Source organism: Chiloscyllium plagiosum, unplaced genomic scaffold (assembly GCF_037043375.1).
Source record: "Chiloscyllium plagiosum isolate Xiang-an unplaced genomic scaffold, Cpla_swu_hap1 HiC_scaffold_6, whole genome shotgun sequence".
Classification (NCBI taxonomy): domain Eukaryota; kingdom Metazoa; phylum Chordata; class Chondrichthyes; order Orectolobiformes; family Hemiscylliidae; genus Chiloscyllium; species Chiloscyllium plagiosum.
The window spans coordinates 91,742,187-91,767,773 of NW_028270144.1; the positions used below are offsets into that span (position 1 = coordinate 91,742,187).

The window sequence follows — 25,587 nt, forward strand, 5'->3', positions numbered from 1 at the left end:
GCAGTTAGTGTTGAATAAGTGGTTTTTTAAAAAAGATGTCCAAATGTTCACGTATGAAATTTAATCTGGAATTTATTGGTCAGCAAACTCTTTGCAGGCATTGACTTTTCTTTCAATTTGAGCCACTTGCTCTTACTAGTTAACACTTCGGGGCAAGAATGGAGGTGGGCAGGAGATGAAGAAAACAGTGTTGGCCTGCATGCTCATTTCCTATCACCTGCTTCTTGCCCTGGGACCAAAGGGAATCCATGAGAAGCTACTTGATCTGATAAAAGATGCTGGTCATTGATTCCAATTTTGCAAATTACAATTCTTGAAGGATAAGACCTGCAGGCAGAAAGTGTAGTGGGTTTCACCTCCACTGCTGCACTCCCTCAGGTACAGGCATCACCAATAGCTGCCAGCATGTCTTCAATTTCAGTCAGTGTGAACTGCTTCAGCTCTTCGTTCCATCATGAGTTCCAAAACCTAGCCTGGCTAGGTATTGCTTTGCAGTACATTCCTGAAGAGGCCTCACACATGGTAAAACTGGTCTACTGCTCTCTACATGGCTCTTCAGAGAGCTGTGGATGTTGAGGATGACTAGGCCCTGGAAAGATGCAGCTTTACAGAGCAAGAGATGGAGCAGGATGTGGAAGATGAGACAAAGATGATGCACTGCATTGTCATCACCATCCCCAAAATGGATATCTATCTCATTTTGGTCAATCTTCTTATCCTCTGTGACCTTGGTGAAGTTCATATCTTCCTACTCCCTGCAGAGCACAGGGGATATGGTAGTGCAATGTTACCGGACTAATAGTCCAGCATTCTGCACTAGGAACAAGGGTTCAAACTTGGCCATCCCACTCCAGCCCTGTGACCACTGGCCATCCTGCTCAGTTCAGGCCTACCAACTGCTGGCCTTCCCACTTGGCCCTGGTCACTGACTGTCCGACTCCACACCAGCTTGCCAACCACTAGCTGTTAGATAGGCAAGAACATGGCAGATGGAATGTAATGTGATAAAATGTGAAGTCATCCACTTTAATAGAAGGAACAGATGGCAGAATATTTCTTAAATGGTAAGAGTTTGGAAAGTGCAGATGTACAAAGGGACCTAGATGTCCTTGTCAATGAACCAATGAAGGTGGGTGAAGCAAGGTATGAGGAAGGTTAATGGAATGTTAGCCTTTATCACAAGTAAATTTGAGTACAGGAGTAAGGAAGTGTTCTTTCAATTGTATAGGAGCTGAGTTAGGCCACACCTATCTACAGTTTTAGACTCCTTATCTCAGGAAGGATATTGTTGCACTTTTAGGGAAACAAAGGTTCACCACATTGTTTTGCAAGATGGCGGGACTGTCCAATGAAGAGAGTTTGGGCAAACCAGGCCTGTATTCTCTCAAGGTTTGAAGAATCAGAAGTCATCTCAATGAAGCCTACAAAATCCTTAAAGGGATAAAGTTAAAAATCACACAACACCAGGTTATAGTCCAACAGGTTTAATTGGAAGCACACTAGTTTCCAATTCATGACTTAAAGGGATAGACAGAGTAGATGCAGGAAAGACATTTCCCCTTGTTAGAGAGGCGAAAACTAGGGGCCCAATTTCTAAATTACAGGAATGCCACTTAAGACCAAGATAAAGAGAAATTCTTTCACTCAGAGGGTTGTAAACCTTTGGAATGCTCTACGCTGTGAAAACTGAAACTTGGGTATTTTTAAAGTGAAGATTGAAAGATGTCTGTGGTGTAAAGGGCTATGGGGATGCAGTTGGTTAAAGGCATTGTAGTGTTTGATCAGCCTTGATCATATTAAATGACAGAGCAGGTTTAACTGGCTGAATGGCCTCCTGTACTTCTGTTCCTAAAAAGAAAGGTATGGAACCTCTCTTCTAGTATTTGTCCTTTCTTGGCCATTTAGTTAGTTTTTCTCCTGTAGGATAAAGGAGTCTGCATGAACAACACTGTTGGCCTCAATACCAACTGCTCTATTTGTCTGAAGCTGAACGTCAGTGCTAGCAAATTTTAAACAGCATTATGCTGTGAACCTCACTGAGGAGTCAGTACACATCCTGTGTATACACTCCTCCCATGTTGAGGAGCAACACATGTCCTCAGGTTTCTCAGCTAGAGTGTTTACTGGGGTTACAAAAAGCTTCTGGAAGCTTGTCTTGTGGGTTTGGCATTGCACTCACCTTGCCAGGTCATGTAAAACTATTGAATTTCTTTCAATACTGGATCCCATTCCTGCTCATCACACCTCTTTTGCTCAAAGTATCAGCGACCTTTAGCCAGGACAGCTTGCTTTATAAGCGTGGTATTTTCCTGCTTCAGTGAGGACCTCCAGGTCACCATTTGCAAAATGGTGGTGGTGGGGGGGGGGGGGGGGTTGCCCTGCCCTGCCCCAAGTTCCAAGCCTCTACTTCTTCTGAGACATCTAGCTGGTAATGGCAGCTGCATTTCTTCAATCCTGTCTTTGTTTCTCCTATGATAGTCTGATTCTATAAAAAATCAGGGGCTGATTCTCTCTGGGGGCAGGGAGGGTGGGTGTACAGTCAGGACCTGAAAGACCCGAAGTCCATGTTCCATCCCCAGAAGGATAATCCTGCCCTTATTTTCAACAGAAAAAATCCACGTGCCAAGTTCTCCCTAGCATTGCATGTCAGGTTTCGAGGACAGCATTCCTTATTTTTAAAGAGATTCTGGTAGCTGTAGCAATCTTGATTTCATATTCACAATTGACATTTGCACTTGTGCTTCCTACTGGGACCAGTTTCAAGATTTGACTAGGTCATCCATGAGAGGAAAGGAAAAAGTGATGGGGTGGAGTTCCTTCCGACATCACTTTAGCATGCCTGTTGGGCAGTTGATCAAGGAGTAGTGATGATCAGTCTAGTGGCTGCAACTACTCAGGTATTCTGATAATGTGCATGAAGGAAATTCATTGGGTAAGAGAAAACAAATTGAAAAAAAAATTAACAAGATCTTATTAGATTTAAATTAATAATGTTTTTTTTCCACTGTGGATTGAGCTCAAATGTTTTTCCTTAATTTAGCTAATAGGGGTTTTATCAATTTTTTTAAAACCAAACCAGGGGACACTGGTCTGAAAAGAAATTCCATTAAAGTCGTTGTCTTCTGTTCAGAAAAAATTGACACTTTGAGCCTCTGAATTGTTTGAATTTAGAGGAGGTCACTCATTTTTAAATTAAAAATATTTGAATTACAGTTTAATTTTCAGATTGATTAGATTAGATTACAGTGTGGAAACAGGCCCTTCGGCCCAACAAGTCCACACCGACCCGCCGAAGCGAAACCCACCCATACCCCTACATTTACCCCTTACCTAACACTACGGGCAATTTAGTATGGCCAATTCACCTGACCCTGCACATCTTTGGACTGTGGGAGGAAACCGGAGCACCCAGAGGAAACCCACGCAGACACGGGGAGAACGTGCAAACTCCACACAGTCAGTCGCCTGAGGCGGGAATTGAACCCGGGTCTCTGGCGCTGTGAGGCAGCAGTGCTAACCACTGTGCCACCGTGCCACCCACGGCAGGTCCATGATTTATCAAATACAATTACCACATTTAGCCAATGCAAAACTCCGATTCATTTTAAAAATGAGAGACTATTCTAGTATATAAATTGGGAATTACTGCATAACCTTTGTACAACCCATGATGAATCAATGACTTAAATGAAATGGAAATTGATAGAGAATGTACATTAGGCAGATATTTCAGTCCATTCGGTTCTGACCAACTATCACAGTTTACAATCATTCCCAAGAGATTCAAGAGGGTATTAATGGTACATGTCCATTCCAGCCTCCCAGATTGTCTTGATACACTACAATTCACCGACAGTCACAATAAATCCATGACAGACAACATCTTCCTGGTCCCACACACATTCATGAAACATCTGGATACCAAAGACACCTATGTCAGACTTCTATTTATTGACCTTAGCTCCATCTCCAATGCCATAATTCCAACAAAACTCATTTCCAAACTCTGAGATTGAGGACTCTGCTCTCGCCTCTACAACTGGATCTTTGACTTTGACCCTCAGGCTGCAATCAGTAATGATAAGTGACAACACCTACTCGACAATAATCCTCAACAGCAGTGCCCCACTAGACTGCATACTCAGTCCCTTACTCTACTCCTTGTAAGCTTTATTCCTGATGAAGGGCTTTTGCCCGAAACGTTGATTTTGCTGCTCCTCGGATGCTGCCTGAACTGCTGTGCTCTTCCAGCACCACTAATCCAAAATCCTTGTAAACTCACAACCGTGTGGCCAAATTCAGTTCTAACCCTATTTATAAATTTGCTGATGACACCACCATAATGGATCTCAAATAATGACAAGACAGAGTACAGAAAAGATAGACAGCTTAGTGGCATGGTGTAAAGACAACAACCTCTCCCTCAATATCAACAAAAGGAAGAAGCTAGTCATTGACTTCAGGAAGCTGAGTGGAGGATACACCCCTGAATGTATCAATGGTGATGATGTGGAGATGGTTGAAAGCTTCAAGTTCCTAAGAATAAATGTCACCAATTATCTGTCCTGGCCTAACTAATCAAGGGTACAGTCAAGAAAACACACCGATGCTTCTACTTCCTCAGAAGGCTAAGGAAAATTCAGCATGCCCACAATGACTATTACCAATTTTTATAGTTGCACCATAGAAAGCATCCTATCTTGATTCATCATGGCTTGGTATGGCAACTGCTCTGCCCAAGGCTGCTAGGGATTGCAGAGAGTTGTGAATGCAGCCCAGTCCATCACGAAAACCAACCCTTCTTCCACTGATGCCACTTACATTTTGCGCTGCTGGGAAAGCAGCCATTACAATTAAAGACCCCTCCCACCTCAGTTATACCCTCCTCCACGCTCTTCCATTGGACAGAAGGTACAAAAGTTTGAAAACACATACCAAGAGATTTAAGAACAGCTTATTCCCCACTGTTAATAGACTTATGAACAGACCTCTCATATATTAGAGTTGACCTTTCTCTGTACCTTCCCTGTAGCTGAAACATTATATTCTACATTCTGTTCCATTACTCTAATGTACTGATGTGAAGTATGATTTGCCTGGTTTCACTGTATCTCAGTACATGTGACAATAATAAATCAAATCCATTGTAGTCTTTGCCAACAACCACCATCTATCAATTCCAACTTACTCCAACTCAAATATTTTTACCTGCACTATACACAAATCTACTTTCCCATTAAGAGTGAAGTAAAATGTCACCAAACCCATAAGATCTACCTTTCCAAGATCCATCCATGATCTCAACAACCCCTTCAATTTGAGAGCCCATCAAACTGCCTTAATTTTCCGACTTTAATGACTTTCCTATTTGTGTATCTACTTCCCTTACCCTCAAACCTCCCAGTCTATATCTGTCATGATTTATTTCTTGGTTTTCCTCCCTAAATTCCTTAATTTCTTTCTCCACATTTAAACATGCTTTTAAACAACATGCTTTTGCTCACTATTTTAGCTCACCTCCCCTTGTGTTTTTCCTCTTGCTATTTTAGATTTTCCTTTCACACACCCCCTCCTCCAGCCTCTCTTTAAAATGCCATGGGATGTTTTATCTTTGAAGTTAACATACAAATACAACTTGCCATTCTTTTTAAAATATGCAATTTAATTCCTGTTTCAGTCTCTTACCTGTAATAAAAAAGTTAATATTTCGTTCATCTTTTCCTACTTTGTTTTCAGCTAAGCAGCGATAAATTCCAGAAATATTAGCTTCAGCCACCACCAGAGTGCTAACAGTCTGAAAAAGAGGAAAAACACAATTACATCCTATGCATCTATTCAAATGGAAAATTTCCTTTTGTAATGGTATGACAGGTACAATTATTCAATGGTTCCAGTTATTCATTGGCATAATAATATAACTGTTACATTTCAACTCTTTGAAAATACTTTATTCCAAAACAATGGTATTGGTAGAATAACAGGAAAGCTCTCCCTGTGGAACCATTTACGTCTTTATTGTACTATTCCTGCCTTTGAATGTGCAGGCAGATGTGCAGGCTGGTTTTGTAGTTCAGTTCCAGCCAGGTAGTGCTTTATTTATATTGATTTTGAGTCTTTCTCCTCAGAAGAGAGTGCTGCTTACTTGAGATGTGGATCCAGGCAGGAATGATTCCACTCCAAACCTTGTTACCAACTCTGGTTAGGTTGAAGAAAGTTTAAGACTATACATCCCCGCAATTTGAAACACAGATGATGTGAGGCAACCTCATCCAAAGGGTTTCAGACTGCTATCCTCGGAAATTATGCTTCATGCAGTTCTATAATTATACTGTAATTTCATCATCCTCCTTCCTCAAAAGACAGCTCTCAGAGTGAGCAGAACCCTTGACACTCCTGCTTATATCTGTCAGCCTTGGCACCCTGATTAGACCAGATTAACATGTCCCAATCAGGGAAGTCATATTCTGTGACGTTCATGTGGCTGACTTTGTTACATAGAACATAGAATATTACAGCGCAGTACAGGACCTTTGGCCCTCAATGTCACACTGACCTGTGAAACCAATCTGAAACCCATCTAACACAATTACATTTTCATCTGTATGTCTTTTCCAATTACCATTTAAATGCCCTTAAAGTTGGCAAGTCTACAGGCAGGGTTTTCCACACCCCTACTACTCTCTGAGTAAAGAAATTACCTCTGATATTTGTCCTATATCTATCACCCCTCAATTTAAAGCTATGTCCCCTCATGCTAGCCATCACCATCTGAGGAAAAAGGCTCTCACTGTCCACTCTGTCTAACCCTCTGATTATCCAAGATGGAGGACAGGAAAAATTTATAGCTGTAACAGCTGCTCCTTTTTGAGGTATTTTACGTGTTGGAGGTGATTTCCTCTAATTCCAGGAGTAGCAATTACTGTTTTATATGCTGTTGCAATTGTTTTGGAACATTGGAGAAAAAAAAGTCAAAACAACAGCGGCACGGTGGCACAGTGGTTAGCACTGCTGCCTCACAGCGCCGGAGACCCGGGTTCAATTTCCGCCTCAGGCGACTGACTGTGTGGAGTTTGCACATTCTCCCCGTGTCTGCGTGGGTTTCCTCCGGGTGCTCCGGTTTCCTCCCACAATCCAAAGATGTGCAGGTCAGGTGAATTGGCCATGCTAAATTGCCCGTAGTGTTAGGTAAGGGGTAAATGTAGGGGTATGGGTGGGTTGCGCTTCGGCGGGTCGGTGTGGACTTGTTGGGCCGAAGGACCTGTTTCCACACTGTAATGTAATCTAATCTAAAATCTAATCTAATCTAAACAGCACTTTTAAAGGGAGAAAGACAGACAAAGGCACGAGCACATAGTCTGATAACGGAGACAGGGATGAAACCTACACTGCTAAGTGACACAGCAGTGGATCTTCGCAGTTACAGCCTTTTGGTGTTTGAATTCATGTATTGCTGGACACTGGAGTGTGTCTAGGAAAACTTAATAAACAGTGAAATTTACAACTGATCTTGGAGGAACCTGTCTGGGAGAGGTCACAGCACAGAAATAGATAAGTGAATAGTTTTAAGTGTAGCCTTACTGTAAATGTACAATAGTGAGTAGGGTTGGTTCTTTCTTGATTATATGTTTTTATGGGATCTGTCTCTTGAGTAAAATTTAATAATATAAGCCATAAGTATTAAATTAGCCTGGAGCAGTGTTTTGTAGAGCAATAAGACAGTGTAAGAAGCAAAATGTCCTTTAGAAGAGTGATATGCTCTTCTTGTCGAATGTGGCTGTTTCAAGAGAGTTCGGGCTACTGAGGATTATATCTGCAATAAATGTCATTGGTTGTGAATCCTGCCAGATCGAATGGATCGATTGGAGCAACAGTTAGAGGCAATGAGGAATTTACAAGAGCTAGAGGGTGTGATGAATGGCAGTTATAGGAAGGGAGAAACAGTCAGGTGGATGGGCTAACTCCAAGTTAGGAGAGGTAGGCAGGTAGTATAGGAGCTTTCTGTGGCTATCCCCATTTCAAACAAGTATGCTGTTTTGGAAAATGTAGGGGGTGATGAATTATCAGGGGAATGTAGGACGAACAGCCAGGTTTCTGGTATCAAGACATGCTCTAATGTAATGAGGGGTACGTCGAGTTTGAAGCAATCGACTGTGTTAGGGGACTCTCTAGTCAAAAGCATAGACAGACATTTCTGCGGTTAGCAGGGTAAAATCAGAATGGTGTGTTGCCTCCCTGGTGCTAGGATCAAGGATATCTCAAAGAGGGTGCAGAATGTTTTCAAGGGGGAGACAGACCAACAGGAGGTCATTGTACACATTGGTAAGAAAGACATAGGAAGGGAAAATGCTTAGATTCTAAAGGGAGAATACAGAAAGTTGGGCAGGAATTTAAAAAGGAGGTCCTCGAGAGTAGTAATTTCTGGATTACTCCCGGTGCTACAAGCTAGTGAGGGTAGGAATAGGAGGATTAAACAGATGAATGCATGGCTGAGGAGCTGGTGTATGGGAGAAGGATTCACCTTTTTGGTTCATTGGAATCCCTTCTGGGGTAGAAGTGACCTGTACAAGAAGGATGGATTGCATCTTAATTGGAAGGGAACTAATATACTGTCAGGGAGATTTGCTAGAGCTGCTCAGGAGGATTTAAGCTAGTAAGAAGAGCATGTGGCACTCAGGGAGATACTGAGGAAAAAGATCAATCTGAGACTGGTACAGTTGAGAAAAGAAGCGAGTCAAACAGTCAGGGCAGGCAGGAACAAAGCAGAGATCAAGGTAGGACTGATAAATGAAACTGCATTTATTTTAATGCAAGAGACCTAACAGGGAAGATAGATGATTTCAAGGCATGATTAGGAACATGGGGACCTGGATATCATAGCAATTACAGAGACATGGCTCAGGGATGGACAGGACTGGCAGCTTAATATTCAGGAATACAAATACAGGAAGGATAGAAAGGGAGGCAAGAGAGGAGGGGAAGTGGTGTCTTTGATAAGGGATACCATTACAGCTGTACTGAGGGAGGATATTCCCAGAAATACATCCAGGAAGATTATTTGGGTGGAACTGAGAAATAGGAAAGGGATGATAACCTGATTGGGATTTATTATAGACCCCCTAATAGTTAGCAGAAAACTGAGAAACAAATTTGTAAGGAAATTCCAGTTATCTGGAAGAATAATAGGGTGGTTATGGTAGAGGATTTTAACTTTCCAAACATAGACTGGTACTGCCATAGTGTTAAGGGTTTAGACGGAAAGGAATTTGTTAAGAGTGTACAAGAAAATTTTCTAAGTCAGTATGTGGAAGAACCTACTGAAGAAGGTGCAAAACGTGACCTACTCTTGGGAAATAAGGCAGGGCAGGTGACTGAGGTGTCAGTGGGGGAGTACTTTGGGGCCAGTGACCATAATTCTAATAGTTTTAAAGTAATGATGGAAAAGGATAGATCAGATCTAACAGCTGAAGTTCTAAATTGGAGGAAGGCTAATTTTGACAGTATTAGGCAAGAACTTTCAAAAGCTGATTGGAGGCAGATGTTCGCAGGTAAAGGGACAGCTGGAAAATGGGAAGCCTTCAGAAATGAGGTAATGAGAGTCCAGGGACAGTATATTCCTGTGATGGTGAAATGAAAGGCTGGTAGGTGTAGGGAATGCGATATGGACAGTAGAGATCACATCATTCCTTAGAAGGGTATAAAAGCAGTAGGAGTATACTTAAGAGGAATATCAGGAGGGCAAGAAGGAGACATGAGATAAGTTTGGCAAATAGGGTTAAGGAGAATCCAAATGGTTTTTACAAATATATTTTATAAATTAAGGATAAAAGGGTAACTGGAGAGCGAATACACCCCCTCAAATATCAGCAAGGCAGCCTTTGTGTGGAGCCGCAAGAGATGGGGGAGATACTAAACGAGTATTTTGCATCAGAGTTTACTGTGGAAAAGGACATGGAAGATACAGAATGTAGGGAAATAGATGGTGACATCTTGAAAAATGACCATATTAAAGAGGAGGAAGTGCTGGATGTCTTGAAACACATAAACATGGATAGATCCCCAGGACCTGATCAGGTGTACCCTAGAATTCTTTGGAAAGCTATGGAAGTGATTGCTTGGTCCCTTGCTGGGATATTTATTTCATCGATAGTCACGGATGAGGTGCCGGAAGACTGGAGATTGGCTAACATGGTGCCACTATTTAAGAAAGGTGGTAAAGACAAGCCAGAGAACTATAGATTGGTGAGCTTGATGTCGATGGCGGACAAGTTGTTGGAGGGAATTCTGTGGGACAGGATGTACGTGTATTTGGAAAGGCAAGGATTGATCAGGGAGAGTCAATATGGCTTTGTGTGGGGGAAGTCATGTCTCACAAACTTGATTGAGTTTTTTGAAAGAAGTAACAAAGAGAATTGATGAAGTCAGAGCAATGGGCATGATCTAAATGGACTTCAGTAAGGAGTTCGACAAGGTTCCCCATGGGAGACTAGCTAGCAAGGTTAGATCTCAGGGAGAACTTGCCATTTGGATGCAGAACTGGCTTGAAGGTAGAAGACAGAGGGTGGTGGTGGAGGGTTGTTTTTCAGACTGCAGGCCCGCGACCAGTGGAGTGCCACAAGGATCAGTGCTGTCTCCACTACTTTTGTCATTTATATATGGTTTGGATATGAACAGAGGTGTGGTTAGCATGTTTGCAGATGACACCAAAATTGGAGGTGTAGTGGACAGGGAAGAAGGTTATTTCAGAATACAACAGGATCTTGATCAGATGGGCCAATGCCTGAGAAGTGCCAGATGGAGTTTAATTCAGATAAATGTGAAGTGCTGTACCTTGTGAAAGCAAATCTTAGCAGGACTTGTACACTTAATGGTAAGGTCCTAGGGAGTGTTGCTGAACAAAGAGACCTTGGAGTGCAGGTCTCCTTAAAAGTAGAGTAACAGTTAGATCGGATACTGAAGGCAGATTTGGTATACTTTCCCTGCTTAGTCAGAGCATTGAGTATTGGAGTTGGGAGGTCATGTTGCGGCTGTACAGGATGTTGGTTAGGCCACTTTTGGAATATTCCGTGCAATTCTAGTCTCCTTCCTATTGGAAATATGTTGTGAAGCTTGAAAGGGTTCAGAAAAGGCTTACAAGGATGTTGCCAGGGTTGGAGGATTTGAGCTACAGGGAGAGGCTGAATAGGCTGGGGCTGTTTTCCCTGGAGGGTCGGAGGCTGAGGGGTGACCTCATAGAGATTTATAAAATGAGGGGCATGGATAGGATAAATAGACCAAGTCTTTTCCCTGGGGTCGGGGAGTCCAGAACTAGAAGGCGTAGGTTTAGGATGAGAGGGGAAAGATATAAAAGGGACCTTAGGGGCAACCTTTTAACGCAGAGGGTGGTACGTGTATGGAATGAGCTGCCAGAGGAAGTGGTAGAAGCTGGTACAGCTATGATATTTAAAAGGCATCTGGATGGGTATATGAATACGAAGGGTTTGGAGGGATCTGGGCTGGGTGCTGGCAAATGGGACTAGATTGGGTTGGGATAGCTGGTCGGCATGGACAGGTTGGACCAAAGGGTCTGTTTCCATGCTGTACGTTTCTATGACTCCATGACGCTAAGTCACCTTTCAACCTTCTTCTCTTTAACGAAAACAGCCTCAAGTCCCTCAGCCTTTCCTCATAAGACCTTCCCTTTATACCAGGCAACATCCTAGTAAATGTCCTCTGAACTCTTTCCAAAGCTTCCACGTCCTTCCTATAATGCAGTGACCATAACTGTATGCAATATTCCAAGTGCAGCTGCACCAGAGTTTTGTACAGTTGCAGCAAGGCCTCATGGCTCCGATACTCAATCCCTCTACTCATAAAAGCAAACATACTGTATGCCTTCTAAACAACCTATCAACCTGGGTGGCAATTTTCAGGGATCTATGTACATGGGCACAGAAATCTCTCTGTTCATCTACATTACCACAAATCCTACTAGCACTCTGCATTCCTGTTACTCCTTCCAAAGTGAATCACCTCACACTTTTCCACATTAAACTCCATTTGCCACCTCTCAACCAGCTCTGCAGCTTATCTATGGCCCTCGGTAACCTATAACATGCTTCGGCACTATCCACAGCTCCACCAACCTTAGTGTCATCCACATATTTACTAACGCATCCTTCTCTGCTCTCAACCATGTCATTTCTAAAAATGACAAATAGCAGTGACCCCAAAACAGATCCTTGCAGTACACCACTAGCAAGCGAACTCCAGGATGAATATTTCCCATCAACCATTCAGTTAATCAATTTCTTATCCAAAACGCTAAATCACCCTCAATCCCATGCCTCCGTATTTTGTGCAATAGCTTAAGATGGGAAAACCTTATCAAACACCTTACTGAAATCCAGATACATCACATTGACTGCTTTACTCTCATCCACCTGTTTGGTCACCTTCTCAAAGAATTCAATAAGGTTTGTGAGGCATAACCTACCCTTCACAAAACCGTGTTGACTATTCCTAATCAACTTATTCCTTTCTAGATGATTATAAATCCTATCTCTTATAACCTTTTCCAACCCTTCACCCACAACCGAAGTAAGGCTCACTGGTCTATAGTTACCACGGTTGTCCCTACTCCCCTTCTTGAACAAGGGAACAACATTTGCTATCCTCCAGTTTTCTGGCACTATTCCTATCGACAATGACAAAATAAAGATCAAAGACAAAGTCTCTGCTCCCTAGCTTCCCAAACAATCCTAGGATAAATCCCATCCAGCCCACAGGACTTATCTATTTTCACACTTCCCAGAATTGCTATTGCCTCCTCCATATGAGCCTAAATCCTATGTAGTCTAGTCGCCTGTATCTCAGTATTCTCCTTGATCACATTGTCAGTTTCCAGTGTGAATACTGATGAAAAATATTCATTTAGTGCCTCTTCTATCTGACTCCACACACAACTTCCCACTACTATCCTTGATTGGCTTAAATCTTACTCTAGTCATTCTTTTATTCCTGACATACCTATAGAAAGCGTTAGGGTTTTCCTTGATCTTATCCGCCAATGACATCTCATGTCTCCTCCTGGCTCTTCTGAGCTCTCTCTTTATGTCTTTCCTGGCTAACCTGTAACTCTCAAGTGCCTTAACTGAGCCTTCACGTCTCTTCCTACCATAATCCTTCTTCTTCCTCTTGACAAGAGCTCCAACTTCTTTAGTAAACCACAGCTCCCTCACTCGACAATTTCCTCCCTGCCAGACTGGTACATACTTATCAAGGACATGCAGTAGCTGTTCCTTGAAAAAACTCCACATTTCAATTGTGCCCATCCCCTGCAGTCTCCTTCCCTATCCTATGCATCCTAAATCTTGCCTAATCACATCGTAATTGCCCTTCCCCCCACTATAACTCTTGCCCTGCAGAATCCTGATGAAGGGCTTTTGTCCGAAATGTTGATTCCCCTGCGGTATATACCTATCCTTTTCCATCGCTCAAGTAAACATAATCAAATTGTGGTCACTAACACCAAAGTGTTCACCTACCTCCAAATCTAACACCTGGCCGGGTTCATTACCTAGTACCAAATCCAATGTGGCCTTTCCCCTTGTTGGTCTGTCTACATATTGTGTCAATAAACCCTCCTGTACACATTGGACAAAATCTGACCCATCTGAAGTACTTGAACTTGTTCCCAGTCAATATTTGAAAAGTTAAAGTACCCCATAACAACTGCTCTGTCACTCTCGCTCCTATCAAGAATCATCTTTGCAAGCCTTTCTTTTTCATCTCTGGAACTATTCAGAGGCCTATAGAAAACTCCCAACAAGAGTTTTGTATACTCACTACAATAGAATACAAAGTAATGACAAGTTGAATGTTTAATCTGTAAAAAAACTTATGTTTTAGGGAATACTGTGGTTACTTTATTGGAAACTTGTTTTCATCAATGTCCCTCTTTTTTTTTAACCATCAACCCCTGTAACCAAAACAAATTGCTGGATTGGCCAAAAATAAATAAAATGAAATGAAAAGAAACAAACATCTGAAAAATGTTGCTCATAAACTCAGACATTCACTTGAGAATGAATAAAAGTATTTTTAAAGCTCTTAATGTCTTAAAGACTTTGGTTGCAACTATTCAGTACATGGACCGTTGCTCAACCAGTGCTGAAACTATTTCATAATCAATCACTAAAAGACAGTTCTGATGAAGCTGTCTGGATAACATTTGTTTGAAACCCCCAATCCACAAGCTATCTGTCCAAGACCGATTGAAATTCATCTAATGGGTGGTAGATAGATTTTAGTGACCAGCAGCGCTGGACCTTGAACCTGAAAGCATTTAATTATAATTTACAATGACAATGGACTGGCTGTTTTGGTAACTGAATGAACCACAACATTAAAATGCTTTAATCATATATTCTGTATCTCTAGCAGAATGGCATGACCTTTGGGGTGTGGGGTATGGAAACCTTATCTCTCAGGAAAACAGTGATAGAACTTTTTAAATAAAGTTTAATAATTTAAGGGCACTATCTTTGCCATCCTACAATTACTTTGTTCAACTCTAATTTATAAAGTAGTTTATACGGAAATGTTGCTGAAACATTACAATCATCATTCAGTTTTAATGAGAATGAATTTTTTCTTATTTCCTGTACTTCCCTTCAACCCCGATATGTACAATCTTTAATTAATAGAGGGATCATACTAAGGAGAACATTAATTACATTACCATTATTATGTTATCTATTTTGATACATCCTTTGACCTACAATTCCTTGATTTCAGGGACTCAGCCTCATACAACATTTTACAATGGGTGATAACAAATTGTTTGTGATTTTGAGTAAGTCTAAACCATCTAAAACTTGTATATACAAAGTAAAGTTTAATTTCATTCTGTAACATAAATGTTGTTAGAACAATATATAGCTTACTGCAATAATCATGCATTACAGAGATAACTAAAGTCAACTTGATCTCCAATTTCCAATGTGAAACCCAGAACATTTTTTTAAAAAAATGCTATGTTACTGTCAACAAGATTTTATTTCTTCAAACGATTTCTGCTTTAAAAAAAATCACAAATTTCTAAGAAAATTAAATGTTTAAACATTCTATAGAAAGATTATTTAAGATTCTTAGAAAGTCATGTTATTTATTTGATACCCCTCTAATATAACTCCGTCAATCATTTAGAAAATAAAATAAGTTATTTATCTCAATGAGCATTATGTCTGGGACTCAAGCGATGAAATAAGAAAATAAAGGCAACATTTGATTAATTGAGTAGTCAGACGTCATGGCTCCAAGTTTCATTAAATACGTAAGCATATTATCTAGACTGAGTTTTCAGTACATTAATCAGAGGGTGATGCATTCTCAAAGGTATTGCCTTTTTTTATTCACTCATGGAGTGTGCTTTGCCAGCATTTACAGCCCATTCCTAGCTGCTCTTGAGAAGATGGCAGTGAGCTGCCTTCTTGAGCTGCTGCAGTTCATTGCTGTAGGTAGACTTACATTGCTGGAATTCCAGGATTTTAAACCAGTGACAATGAAGGAACAGTGATATGTTTCCAAGTTAGGATGGTAAGTGGCTTGGAGGGGAATTTGCAGATGGCAGTGTTCCCTTGTATCTGTTGCGCATGTCCTTCTAGATGGAATTGGTCATGTGCCTTGAAGTTGCTATCAAAGGATCTTTGGTGAATTTCTGCAGTGCATCTTGTAAATAGTACACACTGCTGTTGCTGTGTCGGTGGTGGAGAGATTAGATGCTTGCAGATGTGGTGCCAATCAAGCGAGCTGCTTTGTCCTGGATGGTGTCAAGTTTCTTGTATATTGTTAGAACTGGAGTCATCAAGGAAAATGGGGAGTCTTCCATCACATCTAACTTGTTGCAAGTTATCTCTTATTGTAGATGGTCATAGTCTGGCATTTGTGTGGTGCGAATGTTACTTGCCACTTGTCAGTCCAAACCTGGATATTGTCCGGATCTTGTTGCATTTGAACATGGACTGTTTCAGTATTTGCAGAGTTGCAAATGGTGCTGAACATTGTGCAATCTTTGGCAAACATTCCCAGTTCTGGCTTTATAATGGAGAGAAGGTCATTGATGAAGCAACTGAAAATGGTTGGGCGTAGGACAGTACTCTGAGGAATGTCTGCAGAGATAACCTGTAGCTGAGATGACTGTCATCCAAAAACCACAACCACCTTCCTATGTGTCAGGTATGACTGCCACGAGTGGAGAGTTTGCCTCCTTTTATATATTGATTCTAGTTTGTTTTAGGGATTCTTATGTATTTAGCTTAGTGGGATTGCTGCACATTACATTAGAGAATATCCTCACTGTAAATGTGGAGATAAAGCCAATATTGACTCTAAAAAGAATCATTCCAGACTTGAAATATTAACTCTGTTCCCTCTCTATAGATGCTGCCTGACCTGCTGAGTTTCAACAACATTTTCTTGTTTTTTCTTCAGATTGGAAGCATTAGCAGTATTTTCCTTTATCTTGCGGTCCTGTTTGAAGTGTTGTCATTATTGTAATATCAGAATCTGTGCTCAGCATAGTCCCATAAACAACTATGCCCAGATAATCCGCATTGACAACGTTACTCGAGGAATGTGTGTTGTTCAGGACACTGGGGGAGCACTCCCCAGATCATTTTCAAAGAGTTCATGGAATCAATTGTGGGAACCAGAGACACCAGATCGAATCTTAGCTTAATGTTTCATAATCTTAGTTTAATGTTTCATATGAAAGAAGATCTCTCCAACAGTGCAGCATTCCTTCATTACTACACTTACGTGTTAACATGACTGTTGTGTTCAAATGTCTGGTGTAGTTATAAAACCCTGTGGAAGTATTTTTTTGATTATCTTGCTTCTTTCTACTAACACAAAGTAATTTTTATGATTTGCACAACCACCTGATGAAGGAGCGACGCTCTGAAAGCTAGTGCTTCCAATTAAACCTGTTGGACTATAACCTGGTGTTGTGTGATTTTTAACAAAGTAATTTTTGTAATTATGTTTCAGTACAATTATAATGAAAAAGGAAATTAATTACAGCTTGCGTAGTCGGTGAGAATTTGGGACATACCTTCCAAAGAAGACTGTAATTCCTCAACCAAGAACGGAACCAATCTATAAAAAGGTATATTAAATAAATCAAGGCCAAGAGAGTCTCCTGGATTAGTTTGGATTGCGTGAGAATTTTTTAGTTATTTTTCTCTCTGAATTGGTTTGATTTAGCCTCTCCAATGAGCACAGCTACTCACTAAATGTAGGGTAACGTATAATAAAGCCAAAGGCATAATGTAACAAGCTCAATGGATCAGGAGAGCTTATCGGCGTGTCATCTTAGCATCCAACACAAGGCTTTTGTCATAAGACAATAAGATACAGGAGCAGAAATAGGCAATTTGGCTCATCAATTCAACTTTCAATGAGATCATTGTTAATCTGATAAACTCACCTCCACTTTCTTGCCTTCTCCCTATACTGCTTGATTCCCTTACAAATTATAAACCTATTTATCACAGCCTTGAGTATGTTCAATGATCCAGCTCTGATAGCACTCTGCGGTAAAGAATTTCATAGATTCATCAACATCTGAAAGAAGTGGTTCCTCCTCATCTTGGTCTTAAATTTGTGACTCCTTACTCTGACATTATGCCCTGTCATCCTAGACTCTCCCACCTGGAGAAGCAACCTTTCTTCACCTACCCTGTCAAGTCCTCTTCTTGTATGTTTTAATAAGGTCTCCTCTCTTTCACCTGAGCTCCAATGGGGACAAGCCCAACTTACTAAACCTCTCCTCATAAAAAAGTCTCTTGATATCTGGGATCAACATAGTGGACCTTCCCTGGACCGCCTTCAATGCCAATATATCTTTCCTTAGGTAAGGGGACCAAAACTGTATGCAGTATTCCAGCTGTGGTCTGATTTGTTCCTTGTGTAGTTTTAGCAAGACCTCTCCAGTTTTATTCCCTTTGAAATAAAAGGCAACATTCCGTTTGCTTTCCCTATTACCTGTTAAACTTGGATGCTAGCTTTTTGTGATTCATACCAATTCCACTCTAATGCAGCTTTCTGCAGTCATTTATTCTTCCGGTCAAAGTTCATAACTTCACGTTTTCTAATAGTATATTCCATTGTCAAGTCTTTGCCACATAACTAGTCAAAACCCCTCTCTGTATATTCCTTGTATCATCCTCATAACTTGCCATTCCACCTATTATTGTGTCATTTGCAAATATGGTGATGGTACATACATTTCCATCATCTAAGTCATCAATGCGTACTTAAATAATAGCTCCACCACTCTGGCACTCTACTAGTTACAGGTTGCATCCTGAAAATGCCCACTTTATCCGAACTCCCTGCCTGCTATTAGTTAGCCTTTCGTCTATTCATGCTAATATACTAATGTCAATATCATGGATTCTGAAGAAACGTCATAGCAGACTCCAAATATTAACTCTATTTCTCTCCCCACTGTTCTGCTAGACCTGCTGAGTTTCTTCAGCATTCTCTATGTTTGTTTCAGATTTCCAGAATCTGCATTTGAAGTAGCTTCATGTGTGCTACCTTATCAAATGCCTTTTGCAAATTCAAATATACCACATCTGCTGGTTCCCCTTTATGTACCCTTCTTGTCACCTCCTCAAAGAACTGTCTTACATTTGCCAGAATGATATCCCCTTCGTGAAGCTATGCTGATTCTACTTGATTATATTCAGTATTTCTAAATACTCCACCTTTACATTCCTTATAATAGGCTAATGTTTTCTGAATGACAAATCTTAAGATAACTGATCCTTAGTTAACTGTCTGTTTTTATATTCTTCCTTTTTTAAATAAGGATGTTACATTAGCAATTTTCCATTCCTCTGGGCCCTTTTAGAATCTCAGCATTTTCAAAAGATTACTACCAATGTGCCCATGTCTGCAGCTACTTCCTTTAAAATTCAAGAATGCAACCCTTTAGGTCTAGGGGAATTATCAGCTTTTAGTTCCATTAGTTTCCTAAGCATGTTTCTTCTAGTGATAGTTGTTGTGTTTATTTCCACTTTCCTGCATTTGTAAGCCCCTTGATTATTCAGTATTTTTGTTAAACTAAGGTATTATCCTCTACCAGGAAGACTGGTGCTAAGTATATGGTCAACTCTTCTGCCACTTCCTGGCTCCCCATAATTATTTCCCCAGGTTCATTCTCCAAGGGCCTTATGTTCATTGTTGCCTTTCTCTTCCTTTGAAATATTTAAAGAAGCTCCCACTGTCTATTTTTATGTTACTCACTTGTTTACCCTCATAGTTTATTTTCCCCTTTCCTTTGGTTCTCGTTTGTTGGCGTTTAAAACTTTTTGAATTCTGTAATTTACTGGTATGTTGTATGTTTTTTTGTTTCAATTTGATAATGTCCTTAACTTCTCAGAGCCAAGTACTATTCAAGATAGGTAGCTTCTGGTTCTCTGCTGTATCTTCAAACAAATTTGCAATTGTGTTGAGATGAGCTAACCGCATTTCATATACATGCCTTTATAGTCAGTGATAAGTGAAATATTTATCTCCATTTATAAAAATTGGATTAAATCCCATCCCAAGAGAGAATAGACAAGTAGTAACCCAAAAAAAACTCAAAAAAGTTCCAAAAACACTAAGACCCATTCATCAAAAATGTTGTACGTTTATACACAGATACAACAGGAAGCTTTTCTGTGATAACGATGTAATTGCTTTTTGTACCTGGTAATGGTTGGTTTTGAATGGCTTAAGCATGGGTCTTCAATAGCTTCGCTATTTTCTCAGTAAGACAAGCACATGAGAAGTTAAAAGCCATTGTGATGCTCTGAACAATTCCACTTGCAGAGAAAGTACAATATTTGTAAAAGTATTGAACACAACCTTAATCAGAATTAGTACATTTGTAGGTACACATTAATTCTTCAAATACCTTATATTTTCCATCCAGTAATTCTATTCTTTCACTGATACCATGAATCTTATTTCCGGTCACGTTGCTGCCAAATGCATCCAGAAAAACAATGCTGCTTTCAGCCAGTGGTGTTTTACATCTGAAAACAACATTTAAAATTCATTACAGCCTTGATACAATGTTTACATGATTTCACTTAAGAGTAGGTCACTTTGCAGTGAATGGAAACTGCTGTATCATTTAAAAAGAAGCTAATTTTAAGAAAACTAATCTATGAAAGTTACCAAGAATGCTGAAAACTCTAGAGAAAGAATTTCTGCACTCATACATGAACAAATGGTTTCCAACAGTTAAAAATTCCAGATATCCGATATTCCTTCTTCCCATATTTGTTCTACCTACACGTTGTGGCTGAACTTTTGATGAAACATCCCTCAACCCATTAGTGCATTTTTTTTTTGTCCAGTGAAAGGGAATTCAAAGTAGATACTCCAATTCTCTCAAAGAACACACATTTAAACAAGTAGATCAAAGAATGAAGGTCCTCTTTCACTTTAATTTTCCTGATTGAATTTTGTGAAAGGGTGCCTAAAGTAATGCATAGGGTGAGGTTCAGATAGCAATTGATAAAATCCTTCATAAGACACTGTTGGAAGCTCATGAAACTGATATGAAGGTAAACTATTGACCTAGTTACAAAATTGGCTGAGTGAAAGGAGGCAAAGGATGGCGAAAATGAACAGGAATCGTCATTGGCAAGACATAGCAATCATATCTTGCAAAGTGACCAGTGGAGTGCCACAAGGATTGGTGCTGGGTCCTCTACTTTTCATCATTTACATAAATGATTTGGATGCGAGCATAAGAAGTACAGTTAGTGAGTTTGCAGATGACACCAAAATTGGAGGTGTATTGGACAGCGAAGTGGGTTACCTCAGATTACAACAGGATCTTGATCAGATGGGCCAATGGGCTGAGAAGTGGCAGATGGAGTTTAATTCAGATAAATGAGAGGTGCTGCATTTTGGGCAAGCAAATCTTAGCAGGATTTATATACTTAATAGTAAGGTCCTAGAGAGTGTTGCTGAACAAAGAGACCTTGGATTGCAGGTTCATAGCTCCTTGAAAGTGGAGTCGCATGTAGATAGTATAGTGAGGAAGGCGTTTGGTATGCTTTCCTTTATTGATCAGAGTATTGAGTACAGGAATTGGGAGGTCCTGTTGCTGCTGTACAGCACATTGGTTAGGCCACTGTTGGAATATTGTGTGCAATTCTGGTCTCCTTCTTATCGGAAAGATGTTGTGAAACTTGAAAAGGTTCAGAAAAGATTTCCAAGGACGTTGCCAGGGTTGGAGGATTTGAGCTACAGGGAGAGGCTGAACAGGCTGGGGCTGTTTTCTCTGGAGCGTCGGAGGCTGAGGGGTGACCTTATAGAGGTTTACAAAATAATGAGGGGCATGGATAGGGTAAATAGGCAAAGTCTTTTCCCTGGGTGGGGGAGTCCAGAACTAGAGGGCATAGGTTTAGGGTGAGAGGGGAAAGATATAAAAGAGACCTCAGGGGCAACTTTTTCACGCAGAAGATGGTACGTGTATTGAATGAGCTGCCAGAGGATGTGTTGGAGACTGGTACAATTGCAACATTTAAGAGGCATTTGGATGGGTATGTGAATAGGAAGGGTTTGGAGGGATATGGGCCGGATGCTGGCAGGTGGGACTAGATTGGGCTGGGATATGTGGTCGGCATGGACGAGTTGGACCGAAGGGTCTGTTCCCATGCTGTACATCTCTATGACTCTATCTGTATTAGAACATAGAACATAGAACATTACAGCATAGTACAGGCCCTTTGGCCCTCAATGCTGCGCCGAACTGTGAAATCAATCTGAAGCCCATCTAACCTATACTATTCCATTCTCATCCATATGTCTATCCAACGGCTATTTGAAATGCCCCTACTACTCAGAGTAAAGACACTACCTCTGACATCTGTCCTATATCTAATAATAATGTAACCTGCTCATTATTTATGACAAGACAAATCACCATATTTCACAGGAGAAGCATAAGACAGACTTTTAGACCATTTAAGCAATATGATTAGACAGTGCTTTTCACATCATCTTCTAAAAACCTAAATTATTGTTAACCTTGCTTTGACAAACAACAATCACAATGAGATAAATTCCTGATGCTCAATTTTAGCGACACTATTCAAGGGATAGATACTGAGAAGAGGCCGGGACTCCCTGTTTTTCTGACTTAAGCAATGCACCTTTAGCGCCGAATTCAGCAGTGATTTTCTCTGTACTTTCTTTGCAACAATTATTCCTCACATAGGAAGTTACAAGGTCATTTCTGTTCTTAAGAGAACCGATTGAGTAAAGATCTCTGTTATGATGATCCTAGCTAACTGCATGAGGCAGATTCAAGAACAAAGTCCAACTTGATAAATGAGTTTTATTGATGCAGTTTGTCAAGCACCAAATATATCCATTTAAAGCTACCAATGTACTTTTAAAAAAGAAACAAATTGTATTACACAAAAAAGAACAACTATGATGCACTACCTGAGAACTGCTTGAAACAGTACTGCTACAAATACAAGAAAAATCCAACCCTTTTACCCCCACAACAACACAAACTCCAGAGAAGGGCCACCAGGTTTAGACTTTAGCTCCCTGAACCTGGTGGCAGCATCAGAATTGGTTTCCTCATAAGCAAGAAGCCAAACTTTCAACAATAACATCATGAACCATCATCAGATCTCGGTTATAACAAAACCCTTACTTATTGAGACCTTAAATATTTAGCATATTTATTGTTGGCCTAGAAAACTACAAATTTCACCTTATCAAATGCCTTCTGAAAATCCAAATAAATTACATCTACTACTTCTCTTTCATCTATTAAGCTCGTTACCTCCTCAAAGAATTCTACTAAATTTATCAGACATGATTTCCTCTTTTTGAAGCCAAGCCAGAAAAGGATTTAAGGGTAGCTCAGTAATGGCACATCCATCTATTTAACCTCAGTGGTGGGCAAGCTTTTAGAAGCAATGATTTGAGTCAAAATTAAGTCACTTGGAGAAATGCATGTTAATAAAGGAAGGTCAGTATAGGTTTGTTAAGAGGTAAATTGTGTTCAATTGACATACTTGAGTTTTTTGATAAGAACAGAGCGGATTGATGAGGATAATGAGTTTGACGTGGCGCTCCTGAACTTCGGAAAGGTATTTGTCAAAGTTCTTTGTAGCAGATTTGACTTAAAATAAGTTGGAACTCATGGAATACAAATGACAGTCGCAAAATATATACAAAATTGACTGAGTGATCGGAAACAGACATTAGTGGTGAATCGTGTAGACTGGTGGCATGTTTAGAAGGGAATTCTACAAGGATCAGTGTTAGGGCCCGCACTTTTCCTGATATGTAAGAATAACTTGGACTTAGTGTTCAGAGCACAACTTCAAAATTCTACGCACACACAACATGGAAGTATTGCAGTCTGTGAAGAGGGTAGTGTCAAAAGGAGATTGAAAGTTTGGTGGTCTGGGCTGTCAAGTGGAAGATGAAGCTGCATGTGAAGACATATGACATTATTCAGTTTGGTAGGAAGAATATGGAGACACAACATATAATAAAGGTAGTAAGTCAGAGGCTAGGACTCCTGCAGTGAATTACTCATCTCCTGACTCCCCAAAGCCTGTCCATCATCTCTAAGGCACAAGTCAGGAGTGTGACAGAATACCGGATGCCTGGATGAGAGCAAGCTTAAACGACACTCTAGAAACTTGTCACCATTCAGGATAAAGCACTTGATTGGCAGTACATCCACAAACATTCACTCCTTCCACCACCGATGCTCAATGGCAGTAGTATGTACTAGCTATAAGATGCACTGCAGAACTTCACCGAGGCTCCTTGCACGGCACCTTCTAAATCCATAACTGCTTCCATCTTGAAGGGCAAGGATAGCAAATACATGGGGAAATATTCACCTTCAAGTTCCCCTCCAAGCCATTCACCATCCTGACTTAAAAATACATTGCTGTTTCTTCATTGTCACTAGGTCAATATCCTCGAACTCTCTTCCATTATGTGCTTACGTACAAAATATGGGCTGCAGCAGTTCAAGAAGACAGCTCGACACTACCTTCTGTGAGCATGTAGGGATGGGCAATAATTGCTGGACTAGCCATTGTGTGATTGAATAAAACATGATCTAATATGTTCCTCCCCTCTTCATTCAATTTATCGAAATAACATAAATACTGAGGAATTCCCATAAAGTCCTGTGTCACTGGCTAAGTTGCTTGAAAATGTGTGCACTGAAAGTGTTTCAAAATCTTTTTCAGGCAGTATTGTCCATAAAACAAATTGCAAAAGTAATACAAAATGACAATTTTAAATTGCACCTGAGAGGGCTGCTGGTACCTTTAAGACACCTTTTTTGAAAGCAGTCTATCCTGCACTTCCAATACATTTCAGTGAAATTGAAAGCATGTATTAATATTATAATGAAGTCTCCACCTAGTTCTGGCAGGAGCTTCTGGCGCCTGATGATATCCTGACCGGAAATACAAGTCAAGCACAAAAAGGGAAGAGACTTGGCACGACTGATCTACACTCATTTGTTCCAATATATGCTGTGTCTGCCCACTTGGGGTCATAAGGGACAAGGTTAATACTTCTATGAATACTTCTGTGACTCTGATTGTCAATTGCAGTTTCTTACTGTTACACAAAATCTAGAACTTTAATATTCTGTAAACTAAATGTGATGAGGTTGATGTTGGAAAAAAAAACCCATAAAAGCCTACTTATTCATTGTATTTGGGAATGTATTATTATCTTTATTGTACCACAGATTTATAATATGGGTTTAACGTAAAGTCAGTTGTAAACACCTGAAATTTTAAATTTGGGAAGTATCACCAGCAGCACAGTTTAATTTAAATAACTTCTTATACATGCTGATAGGGCATTTGATCAGGCAATGTTCTTAAATTTTTTCATTTAAAGTTACAAGTGATCTTTTGGCTCATGATTCTATTTCTATTCTACCTAATCAAAATAAATGATGCACTAACCACATTTGAATAAGCAAAGGTGAATTCAAACTGTGTGGTTGGGTGCATAATGATTTTGCTTCAAATTGATGCTGCATCTATTGCGCAAACTCATCCTGAATCTATAGTCAGATTCCAAGCTGACAACTGAATCGATCAATTTAGCTCAGGAGACCCCAATTTGAACTCAACAAGTTTAGCATTGGTGTAAAGCTGAAATTGTTTCTAGCAAGCACTAAACTTACAGTGTAAATGGATTAGACCACTAAAAGATAAGAACTTAACAACTAGGAGCAGAGTAGATAGTTTAACCCCTTCAGCCAGCTCTGCCATTCAATACAACCATGGCTGATCTCATCTCATCTCAGCCTCAACTCCACTTTCCTGCCTGCTCTCCGTAACCCTTCAATCTGTTACTAATAAAAAATCTGTCTATCTCCTCTTTAAATTTACTCAATGTCCCAGCACCCACCAAACTCTAGGCAGTGAATTCCATAAATTCATAACAGTTTGAGAGAATAATTTCTCCTCATATCTGTTTTAAATCTGGTGACCCTAATTCTAAAATTATGACCTCTTTTTGTAG

The 25,587-nt window shown here is 40.2% G+C and overlaps 1 protein-coding gene across 3 annotated transcripts in view; it reads right to left on the reverse strand.

The window, feature by feature from the left end:
- The window catches only part of flt1 (fms related receptor tyrosine kinase 1), a 184,560-nt gene that overhangs the window by 76,925 nt on the left and 82,048 nt on the right, over positions 1–25,587 (reverse strand). For all 3 annotated transcript variants that reach the window (XM_087988200.1, XM_087988199.1, XM_043692014.2), the window contains exons 11-12: positions 19,949–20,069; positions 5,686–5,794 (exon numbers count right to left, since the gene is read on the reverse strand). In XM_087988200.1, the coding sequence (XP_087844326.1) occupies positions 5,686–5,794; positions 19,949–20,069 (230 nt within the window). The remainder of the gene's footprint in view (positions 1–5,685; positions 5,795–19,948; positions 20,070–25,587) is intronic.